The sequence below is a fragment of the Phocoena phocoena genome, chromosome 12 (assembly GCF_963924675.1).
Source record: "Phocoena phocoena chromosome 12, mPhoPho1.1, whole genome shotgun sequence".
NCBI classification, from domain to species: Eukaryota; Metazoa; Chordata; class Mammalia; order Artiodactyla; family Phocoenidae; genus Phocoena; species Phocoena phocoena.
In genome coordinates this window covers 32569070-32581516 of record NC_089230.1, presented here as the reverse complement: position 1 = coordinate 32581516, position 12447 = coordinate 32569070, and the positions used below count along the sequence as shown (strand labels likewise).

The following is a 12447-nucleotide window of genomic DNA, read 5'->3' as shown; positions in this document are numbered from 1 at the left end:
CCAACAGCCTGTGACAATTTTTTTTTTTAATTAGGATAACTAGACCTCTCTCCGATTAATTTTTAAAGTATTAACTTAAATGTCAAAGCACAATTTGAGTTTTACATTCCCATTGGTTTACACTGCTTTATGTTTTACTGTGAATATGTATGTTGGTTTCCTAGGAAACCATTCTAAGAGGAAAAAACTGATTAGCCATTTTCTTAAATTAGAAGCTACCTTTCTAAAAGCTGAGTGTTTATGGTCAAGAATGTTAAAACGACTCCCTCTTCTCCTTAACAGCCCCATGTCAGAGCTACAATAAACACCACCTCCCCATACACACAAACAAATGTTCTGTGCTGAATTCAAAACTGAGGAGAATAATTATAATTAAGTTAGAATACATTTTATACATATGAAGTTCCTCCAAAAATTGGCAAAAATAAAAAACACAATATAGAAAAGGCTTAAGGATCAAATGGTAACTCCAGTTAAGGCAGATAGCAGGAAAAACAGTTTCAGGGGTGATAAAGGAGCACTGCTAAAAGAAATAGTTAACTGATTAATAAAAGTATCTATGAATCAATTATCTACTCTCAAAGAGAAACGTTAACAGAGAATGCTGAGATAAACCTTTTGGCCCTTAAAGCCCAAAAGTGTAAATAATATAATTTATTTAATCTATTCTCCTTTGGTTTTTAAGTGGATAATAGCACTGAGTTAGAAATATTTTACAAAACTCAAAGTTTTTCAATTGGCCAAAATAATCCATATCTTTATTTTAAAAAATAATTTCCCCTCCTCCTTGGAACTCGGAAAAGAAAACATAACACAAAAGTTTTAAAAGTTATTTCGGCATTATTAGTATTTCTAAATGTATGTATTAAACATTGGACTTTCATATACACAGAGTTGTATCATTTGATGAAAAGTTAAGATTGATACTTAGCAGTAGATTAATTAATTTGAAATGCAACAATGCTTGCAACATTAAAATTTTATTTTTCATTTAGAGTAAGTAACTTTGATTGAACATGCATAAAAGCCTACGTGTAGGGAAAACATTTAAAATAGACTACGTAGCTCACACTTACAGATTTCAAATGGAAAGAGCTCCACTTTTGAACTCCAGACAATATTTTCCATGCATTTCATTCAGAACCTTTCAATGTTTGCATAACACTGGTTAATTCACTGGCTAGCAAAAGAGCATGGCATTGCCCAGAACAGGTGCAGTAGTAAATACTCAGTGACTTGGATGGCATTATACACATTCTCTTATTATTCTGACTGGAGGCTCTATGCCCACTTCACAGCATTCCAGCAAAAGCAGATGTAAATCAGGCAGCAAGTTTGTCACATTCCATTCGGCTGCTGCAAGCTAGGCTGGAAGGGACTGCTATAATGAACCTGTCTTCCAGAACTTCTGTTTATATAGCCTACATCACCATCTCTGGCAAAGGAGGAAAACACCAAGAAAGGACAATGTTTTCCTCAGTATTCATTTAGCAATTGCCAGTCACTCTTCCCCAAAGCCCAAAGCATATTGATATTGGCACAAAAGGTTCATCTGTCTCTCTTAACGACCCAGCTCTCTAGCCCGCCTGCACTGGCTATTCCAGCCTGCTTGCCACTTCAGTGCCTACTGGCACACAGACTTAGGGAAACACCCAGTAATTTCATTCTGATATAAAACATGTAACTAAAGAAATATCCACAGAACAGTAAAAATCAAGTGCTTTTATAGACGTAAATATATAGACACGTATGTGTCTATACACACGCATGCATGTGCTTATATATGCACATACGTGTGTGTGTATATATTTTAAGGCAGGGGTGCAGGAGAGAAGTTCTGAGAAAAGTATGAAAGGAAGGATAAAGATACTAGATGCTCCAAGACTCCAAAATGTCCCGTATACAGTAATTTTGGACTAACCTTTGATTTTTATAGGAAGGTTGGGAACACTTCCCAGGCCTCCACAGTCTACCTGATACTCCACTACTTCCAATCCAAACACAACACAAGTAATGCCATGAACACTCCAGGTGCCAGGTCTTAAGGACATAAACAAAAGAAAAGTCCCAAGCGGGACTCAGGCAGCCACCAACAACCTTTGCTATAGTTTTTAAGTAACAGCACACTGAGGATTAAATCTGTGACCTTAATTTAGAAATTTTTCCTTTTTGTAAATCCATGAAATAGCTTTAAATTCTTTCTTGGTAAGTATTAATAAAGTCTTACTATTTATTTTCATCCATGCCTTGAATTTCTAATCCAGTTCTGAAATAACAGATACAGAAAAAGGAATGAAAAGGAGAGTTGTAATCAATGACACCCCCCTCAAAAAAATCTTAACTTAAAAAAAAAAAAAGTTTTTTTAAACTTTCTGAAAAGCAATCCATTTCTGAGCTAAGAACTTCAGATGTGAAAATGAGGTTCCAAATTCACTGGCTCCCCTCACCAGCTGTGTGGCCTTGGGAAAGTAACTTTACATCTGCAAACCTCACTTCTCATTTGTAGAATGGGTTAAGAACAATATTTACTACATAGATCTCCTGAGTTTATTAAATTAGGTAAATATCTCTGCATAGTACCTGGCACATAGTAAGCATTCGGGAAAACTGACTATGTACAGAGATGTCAGAACAGATAGACATAGACAAGTATTTAAAAAAAATCAAAGGCCAACTATATGCTCAGTCTTATGTAATCATCTATTTGGGTACTTTATATGAGTATCTGAATAGAATTTGCTTACCAGAATTGAAGATGAATATTTTAAAAGGTCTTATCTGTTTGTTATACTAATAAATGAGAACATACAAGAGAACAGGTCCAACTTACCATCTTTTCCTTGGTATTTGTTTTCGTCTGTTCTGACTGACTGTGATTCTGCACCATCTGGAGGCTAAAGATAGAACATGGGCCATTTAATCATCTCCACCTCACAACCAGAGAAACGGTACTGTGAAATAACTCTATTACCAACCTTCAGAGTACAAGAAACGCACTCAGAATTATATCAATCACAGAAAACAAGGACTACAGGTATAATCAACAAGCAATCACCCAATAAACATGTGATCACCCACACCTTGTAAGACACACTACTAAGCCCCGTGGGGAATAAGGGCAACATCAAGAGTGTCCCTGCCATCAAGAACGCCGCTATAAATTGAAGGGAAAAGAAAACATATCAAAAAGTTAACAATATCCATTAACAGATGAGTAGATAAACAAATGTGAGCCACAAACAATGAAATATTATTCTGCAATAAAAGGAAACAAAGTACAGGTACATGCTACAACACGGATGAACCTTGAAAACATTATACTAAGTGAAAGGAATCAGTCACAAGGACCACATATTGTGTGATTTCATTTCTACGAAATCTTCCGAATAGGAAAGTCATAGAGACAGAAAGTAAATTAGTGGTTGCCTAGTGGGTAAGGAGAGGAATATGAGGAATGACTGCTAATGGGTACGGGTTTTCTTTTGGAGATGATGAAAAGCTGCTAAAATGGATTGTGAGGATGGTTGTGAATCTGTGACTACACAAAAAACCTCTGGATTGTAAACTTTAAGTGGGCGACTTGGTGAATTATCTCTCAATAACGCTGTTATAAAATAAAATTATAAGTCGACATGTAGGTAATAAAATAGAATTCTTCATATTTTTTTAAAAAGCTAGTAATAAATGTGAGATCAACTAAAACTAAATTACCAAGCAGGTAGTAAGAGCTTAGATATTCAAAGGAACTCCTTTTTCGAGGGGTTGTGGAAGTGACACCTGAAGAATGCAGCCCTCCAAGGGTTTATGGACACAGGAAAACATGGCTGGCTTCTCTCACCAGTAAGTGTGTCCAGGCTGTACTTCCTCCTCTCCAAGTAAGGCTTCAGGAGGAATTCAGGAATCAGGAAGGGGAGTCTAGATCAATCATACACAGAGGTCTATTTGAATGAACTGTCTTTAAAATACTCATTCCACTGGATTTTCCTCTCCATACAAAAGAAGATAGCCTTTGTAGTCCCCTCCCCACATACTTCAACTCAGGTGTTAGCAGAGGAGAACTCCCCTCTCCACCTGCAGTCCAAGAAGAGTCTAGAAAAGCACCGGGGCAGGTACGCAGAGGTGCTCTACTTAGAGGTTAGAGGTACCCAGGTCAGTGTAGAGCGACTACCAATCACAGAAGTGGTACGAGAGTCGTGGCACTACTTCAGTCCCCCTCAGGCAGGGCAATACCATCCTCCTCCCTCTGCCCACGAGCCTGCAGAAGGCCAGCACTCCACGGCACAGGGCACACAGGGAGTAATTCTAATCTTACACAGGAACACGTATTTTGGAGCAGGTGGTTGGAATTGTTTTCCTAAGCAATTGAAGATAACAGTGCAGATGGTATTCATTTCTGTATTATATTTCCCAGTGTCAGCAAGGGCTTCATGAGGAAGCATTTGAAACGGAAGAGCTGAATATGGACAGTCATCTCTCAGTATCTGTGAGAGACTGCTTCCAGGACACCCCCCACCCCTGCCCTTGCGGATCAACACTGGAGGATGCTCAAGTCCTTATAAAAAATGGCATAGTATAGCCAGCCCTCCGCATCCACAGGTGCAGAACCCAGGGATACGGAGGGCCCACTGTACTTAGTTGAGAATAGAAGAATTGCAAGTAAAGATAGCTGGCCCATGTCTGCTTGAGGGATGGGGGACATATTTCTAATGGGTGGCAGTGTTTCGATTAAAGGCATAAAGTGTAAGCAAGTTAACATTATTTTAATTTACTTGTGCTATTTCTCTCTTATTGACTCCATCAGATGATACAACTCACCAGTTACCTTGAACTCAAACCATGTGGTTTAGACATTACCAAGAATTTGCTGGAAAATGTTGCTTGAAGCATTGAGTAGCAACATCCTCTTAGAGACTGGCAGGAATCCCACAGTATATGGTTTGCTTAGGCTCAGCGCTCTGCCCCCCCCCCCACCCTTTTGTTTCCTCTTAACTCCCTCAGGGAGAGCTCTTTAATTGGGAAGGAAATGTCATAATACTATATTTCCTTACTATTCATTTTTCTACAGCTAGAAACCAAGTCCAGTCCTTCAACCCCAGTGGATGTCCCAAATAACGACTGGGTGGTATGCAAGCGCGTAACTGCCTCACAGCAGCCAGAGACCTACCTAGAGCAACCCAGTCACCCCAAAACTCCTATAAAATGGACTGGATTTGATCTACAATTGACCATGCAAATAGAGCAGGAACCTGCAGCTATAAAGGATTTCTTGGAAGAATGAAATGTCTACAAAAAGCAAAAAACCTCTATATGACAGAAAGATACCTTAAATATAAGTCCATTTAGTCCCTCATTCTTTAAAGATTTTTGTTACCCTTTATTTATAGTGTAAATACATCTCATGTATTTACTGAGACTACTAATATCAGAAGCATATATGTAAACCCAAACATAGCAGGATGCACAGTGGTTAAAAGCACTTATTTAGAGTCTGACAAATCTGGGTTTACTATCTACAGGACCACTGAGCAAGTGACTTAAAGTCTATGAGCCTGTAGAATGGAAACGATGATACCTCACTCACAGGACAGCTCTAAGGATGAAATGGGATATGGCATGGAAAGTATTCGGCACAGTAGGTGTTCAGTAGTGGCAGCAGCAAATATAACTGCTATTATTATCACTGCAATCATCGTTCAACATCCATTCTGTTTGTTCTCACTCCAATCATCCAACTGGGTCTTCTAGACCAGAGCTATTCCAACTTCATCAGAGAACAGTCCAGAGTATAGATCAACTTTGACCTTAAGAACATCATTAAGTTCAGCTGACCTTTTTTTCCTCTTTGTAGCAAGACTTTCTTGTTGAAGGAGCAGATGATATTAATTTACATTTTGTGCAAGCTCTTGAGGTCCTCCTGGACAAGCCACTAGCAGCCTACCAACTGGCTGTACTGAGCCGCATTGTTCTACGCCATACAGATCTCCTACTTGTACCATGCCTCCCCTGATAGCCATCAGCCCCAGAGTCTCTACCAGACTCCAACAGCTTCCACTAATAAATTCATCATCTTAGCAAATATCTACCCAAATCTTCTATGTGCTAGGCACCGTGCTAGGTGCTAGATGCAAAGGGGAAGTTATTTCATGTTCAGGGTTCTTGTTTTATAATTCAGCTACAATTAGCTCCCTCACATTCCACTTCCATTCATCCCCACATGAGTCCAGAGAAAAAGCAAATTTTCCTAAAAGAGTTAACATAGAAGGAAGAATCCTCTCCCTTTGACTTTTCTGTAAGTAACAATTAGCAGTCACATTGTCTAGGGGGTTGGGGCCATTCCTAAAGCTCCAAGGACACCTAACACAGGGACTGTCACAGAGAAATGTAACTTGTTTCATTTTCTGCCCCATCAGTATAACTTCTAGAAGGACAGGGGTCAAGTCCCTCTTGATCATGGAGAACATGGAGCTTTAGCGCCTTGCATGTACACGCCCATTAAGTTTTTAATGATCTGAATTAAACTGGATGGGTTCAATTGATTCTAAGCAATTATTCCTTTGCTTTATCAAAAAAGAAAACCTACCTCCCTTTCTTTTGACCCTCTCTGTTGAGCAAATATATCTCTGACGTCAGGAACCTGGTACTGTTTGTTTTTTTTCCTCAAGGTCTGGGAGACAGTCTCTACTCGTTTCTGAACAGCTGCCGCCTGTGTCCGGGTCAGTGTTGATAAAAACACCATGCTTTCTTGGGGATCTCCAGCAGCCTCTCCAAAGAGATTGGACAAACCGGCCTCCTTAAGCCACTCTTCTTCCAGTTCTCCCTCTAAGACAATAGAGAAGAATGGTATTTAAATCACAAAATATGAGAACGTTTACATTTTTTTAAGCTGTTTAAAAACTCTTACTGAAACTCTTATATCACAACCAAACCGCAGTGCTAAGAATTATCATTTGAAACTTGGACAACTGCCATAAAGTCCAGGCATAAAGATATCAAATTTTAGATCCATTTCATATACACTCAATTAAAAGTTTTAAATGACTTCACATGTGATTAACCTCTATAACTTCCCTGCAGATTAACCAGGGGAAGATAATACTGTTCCCTTTCCAGAGATGAGCAAGCCATGAAAAGATAACTTACTTCCATCAAGTTACAGAAGGAAGTCGATGCTGGGGATGGCCATTAAAGCCCTGTTTCTTGGCTTAAATTCAGCACTACCCGAGTCCAACCCTAACTGACGGAAAGGCTTGTTTTCTCTGCTCGCTGTAGCTGACAGGGAGTGTGGCAAAGAAGTAAAGAGCATCTGGACATCAGGAACTAATCAATTTCAAATTAATTTTTTTAACCCCCAGGTCGGCCCATCAAAGTCATGTTTTTTACAAAGTTTTTTTAAAGCACACTATTTTCAGCAAAAAGACCAAAATAGATTATAGGAAACCAATTAAACAACTGAATCCATTCAAAACACTGAAAGGAAGTAAACAGTAAAGCAAATGTTGTATACGATCTAGTGACGATTCGGGTCTTCCCTGGCAGTCCAGTGGTTAAGACCCTGTGCTCCCACTGCAGGGGCACGGATTCGATCCCTGATCATGGAACTAAGATCCCATATGCCAGGCGTCGCGGCCAAAAAAAAAAAGAAGATCTGTTGATGATTAACAGAAAAGCTGAATGATAACTAGAATAGATTTACTCCAAGCTCCATGTTTATAGAGGAAATTGAAAGATCAAGGACTTGAGACACAAAAGACCTGTGTCCTTACCCCATTTCTGCACCTTGATGGCCATGTCACTTTGGCCGGGTCACTTAGCCTCAAGCTGACTCTGTTTTCTCATCTGTAAACTAAACCACAGCTGCCCTGGGTGCCTCATAACCAAATGTGAGAATGTCACATGGGAAGAACTTTGCAGAGCTCTATTATAGTCCATATCACATGATGGAGCCCTGACTGGTGTGCCCATCTATCCCTCTCTACTATCTAAACTCCATGAGGGCAGAAATAAAGTATTAATAACCTTGGCTTCAAGAAACATAAGGCAGTGCCAGGCATTCTGCATGCCAGACAACAAAAACTGTTTGCTGACATAAAAAGTCAGCCGTGATTATTAATGCTGTTAAGGTAGAACTTGGTATATGTGTATCAAACCAAATGGCCAGAAAAAAGCTGATATTGCCATGATAAGGGAAGTAAACAAGATTACAGTATAGAGTCACTTGTTCCATTAAAAAGTAGAGGTAAAATTCAAACAATTTAAAGTCAAAAAGAAGGCATGGGTGTACAGAAACAGTCCCAATTCTTCTTGATAATCACAACACTCTACGAATCCATTTTAGTCTTGGAGAAGTATGAAATAGCTAAGGACACATGGCTATGTAACAGGCTTGAGTGCTGCTTTCTGCAGAATGTTTTTTCCTTACTCAGCAGGCCACTGGTATGCTGCTGCCATCTTGAAACATTGAGACAGAAAGGTTGGGAGACACTATTACCACAAAAAAGCTCAACTGGATTGGTAAAGTGAGAAAGAATGAGAGTAAAATGAAAGAGAACCCAAATAAAAGAATGAGTTGGTTATAATTTTCTTTTACAAATCAGTGTTAAATTAAGGAAAATCTCTAACTTTTCTTTTTCAAGTATTATCGGTTGCTTTTTTTCAACAAATGGTATAGCAAAGGAGAAAAGCCTATTTATGTATTGATAGATTTCAGTACTAAACAACTTGATGCTAAGTCATTTAGCATTATTAAGAAGTCTTCTGTTGAGAGCCTCCCTGGTGGCGCAGTGATTAAGAATCCGCCTGCAAATGCAGGGGACCGGGGTTCGAGCCCTGGTCTGGGAAGATCCCACATGCCGCGGAGCAACAAAGCCCGTGCGCCACAACTACTGAGCCTGCGCTCTAGAGCCCGTGAGCCACAACTACTGAAGCCCGCGCACCTAGAGCCCGTGCTCCACAACAAGAGAAGCCACCGCAGTGAGAAGCCCACGCACTGCAACGAAGAATAGTCCCCACTCCCGCAACCAGAGAAAGCCCACACACAGCAACAAAGACCCAACACAGTCAAAAATAAATAAATTTATATATATAAAAAAAAGAAGTCTTCTGTTGAAAAACAGGTCACTACTAGCAGTGGGTCCCAAGGTACTATCTGTGGCTCTTACTTTCTTGGCATTTGTATCAACTTATACACCAAAGACTTACTTACAAACTTATAGATGGCACAAGGCATAGAAAGAATGCTAATATAATAGATGCCAGAGTTGGGCATCAGAAACCTAGTGTCTACTTTAATTTAATAGATTAGCAAAAAAAAAAAAAAGCATGAAATTTAAGGGGGAAAAAAAAGTGAAGTTTTACATGTTTCTTCCAGAATATCAAATACAGTAGTGGAGACTGTGGGAAATGCAGCTAGAGACTTGAGTGAAATTATGAACCAAATACAAGAAGTAAATATGGAGGCTAAGAATGCTAATACCATCTTCCACTGTCCAAATCTGTACCCTGAGCTTAGCTGGCTAAACTGTGGCACTGCTGCCAATCTGGAGGATGATATTTTGAAAGATAAGATGACCAGTACTGGGACAGGTCTGCAAATCATCAACAAGGATGGATTTATGTGAATCTTTCCTTCTAGAAAAAGTTGCTTGGCTAGTACCAAGACAACTATCCTCAACCATTTGAAAGGCTATCATGCAAAAAATAATACAGACTTGTTCTGATCTTCCAGAAGGCAGATCTACAATAAGTGAGTAAAAGGTAGTGTAGAGCAGATTGTAAATCAATAAAATAAAGAACACCGAAACAGCTCAAGCTGACGGAAAAGCAGCATCTATACTCATATCATCAGCATCTATACTCACTAGAGGCCAAATGGCCATGTGGCTAGGATATCAAAGAAGGAATTTAAATAAAGCTTAGATGATTTCAAAATTCTAGTCTAAGAGTCTATGATACAGCAAGCTTAGCCAACAAGATTCTAGCCACATCCAAAACTAAGTGAATTTACTTATGCCACTTATATTTGTCAGCTGCATCTATAAATCTGCCAAAATTAAGTCATTTTCAAGTTGAAAGGCAGCTACCATTTATCTTTTTCTGGTTTTCCTAGCTTTAATTTTTTTTTCCTCCTCTTCCTTTCCATGTATTCATTTCCCATCTATACATATTAAAAAAGAGAGAGAGAGAGAAAAAGAAAAAAAGAGAAAGAAGTTTTGCTAATTTCATTATTACCATCAGGCTCTTTGACAACCACCACCTCTTGATTTTCTTGTCTGTTCTCACTGGATTTCTTGATATTTTCTAGTTCGGTCCAATAATCTTCCATAGATAGTTCATCCAAAGAATCCTGGGAACTTGATCGATCAAATGGAGGTCTTTCTATAACTTTGGTGATTTCCTGGTTCATGGTATACTGGCCGTATCTGCGACTATAAATTCAAAAGAAAACACGGCTCATCTTAGTACATGAGGAAGTAGTACAATTTCTAAAATATCATAGCACTGAGCTGGAGAATTTGGAAACTCAAGTTCTCCTTAACAAAACCAAAGAGATGTGTATTTTGAAACTGTTTATCTTGAGAGGCTACTGATTATAATACGCTTGTAGAATGAACAGTTTTATCCTCTGTGGAAAAGCATGGCAAAGAACAAACAGCAATGTGATAAATATTTTTCCATTTCACTTAAATTATTTTAAGGCTTCTTTAAACCTGAAAATTTGTTCTTAGAAAGCAACAGGTTAAATCTTGATTAGAGGTTAATTAAACTAGGATTGAATTTTACACAGTATTTCATATTTATCATTGATACCTAAAAATCAAACTCAATCAACCCTTACATAGCAAATATCCACAATCAATGAATGAGGCACCATTTGAATTTTCATTTTGTTTTTTTTGGAACCAAAACATCAACAGAAGGATGGTATATTAAGTTTGCTGTTACACTCTATTTTAGAAAGCAACTTTTAATATTTACACTTATAAATGTACCCATTACTTACATATATTTTAAAACATGGTAAAAAATGTATTTATTGGCAATTCTGAATAAGTAGTTAGGAATCACCTTGTAAACATTTAGTTAAATATAATCTATGAAGAAAAGGATAAGTGAATAAATTTTTTAATGACTTCAACTATATTTTTTTCTGTATAAGTCATATCCTACCTACTACTAACATTGAATTAAAGTGCCTAATAATTTAAAAAACCCATATAGAATAGAAATATTAAATTGCTTCATTATTGTTTATATTGAGATAGAGAGGGAAAAGCCTTATTACTTGAAGAAGGAAATTTTTCAGCTATGGTTTTTCCCCTTTATATTCAATAATTTTTCAGAAATACAATTTGAGTGGAGACAATAACTGGTGAATGAGTGTTTTGTTACTCTGATATCAAATTGCTTTTTTATCTCCCAAGAAGACATTAGGAAGTAATACTCTGCTAGACTGGTTTTACTTACTGCACATAGAGAAAATAAAAAGAAATGCAACAAAACAAAATTCTTTAATAGTGTGTGAACATTTTCACATTTAAACTGGCCTTTCCCATAGTTATTTAAAATAGTAGGATTTAATACAGCATAAGGAAGAAGGTCACTAAACTCTGGTCGAATCTACCCAGGAGTTTAATTCCAACTGACTTAGTAAAAGTCAAAGAACTTAATTACCTATTGCTGCAAATAAATGCAATATAACTGACTACTTAACTGTAATGCGCTAATCGGCCAGTTTTATCCCTTTAAAGATGGTTCTCTCTGCCTTGATTACATACTTTATTAATGCTGGTGGCATGAATGATGGAACAATCCCTATAATCTCACCCCAGCAGCAATCCTGGCCTGGTGATGGGTGGGCGTTAGAATGAGGGCCAACAGGAGGAAGTCTAGACATGTTTGTGTGAATCTCTTTCCTCTAGCCTCCATTGTCCATTGTTTGCCGCCCCCCATCCCTTAATTCAAAGGACACTTCCTCCCTCCCTGCCCCAACTCCTGTTTACATCCTTGTATCCCACCCTGCGGCCATGATACCACCGGTGTTCTCAGTTTAGGGTTTATACTCCTGATTCTTAAGTTACAATGTGAATGAGAAAGCTCTCTTTTCTCTTAAAAGTGAAAAGTAAATTATATTTTTTATTTCTGTGATCACCAGCTCAACTGATCTCTGGTTCATATTCCTTCATCCTGCTTTATCAGGATAGCTAAAGCTAATTTACAGTGTTTGCCGGATTCATTTTTGGTTTATCTCACGTCAAATATATAGACGCCCTTCCTTGCTTTTGTTCTACCTCTCATTATAATGTAAGATTGTCTACTTTATTGCTATTTTCGACAACCCTTAGCCCCACGGGAGATCATGATGAGAACTGTGGAATGTGTGAAGTATGACTAATGCCAAATAATTTGGTTCATCTGCTCACAGGAAAGTGGTGCGTTGAACGAAAAGCA

General features: G+C 38.2%; 1 protein-coding gene across 2 annotated transcripts in view; it reads right to left on the bottom strand.

Annotated features, from left to right (window-relative positions):
• ARHGAP18 (Rho GTPase activating protein 18) overlaps window positions 1–12447 on the bottom strand; it is a 131576-nt gene that overhangs the window by 47321 nt on the left and 71808 nt on the right. The window contains exons 2-4 of one of the 2 annotated variants that reach the window (XM_065888743.1): window positions 10228–10424; window positions 6581–6819; window positions 2831–2894 (exon numbers count right to left, since the gene is read on the bottom strand). In XM_065888743.1, coding sequence (XP_065744815.1) covers window positions 2831–2894; window positions 6581–6819; window positions 10228–10424 — 500 coding nt within the window. Of the gene's footprint in view, window positions 1–2830; window positions 2895–6576; window positions 6820–10227; window positions 10425–12447 lie in introns of both variants that reach the window. The other variant, XM_065888744.1, reaches the window with a different exon arrangement.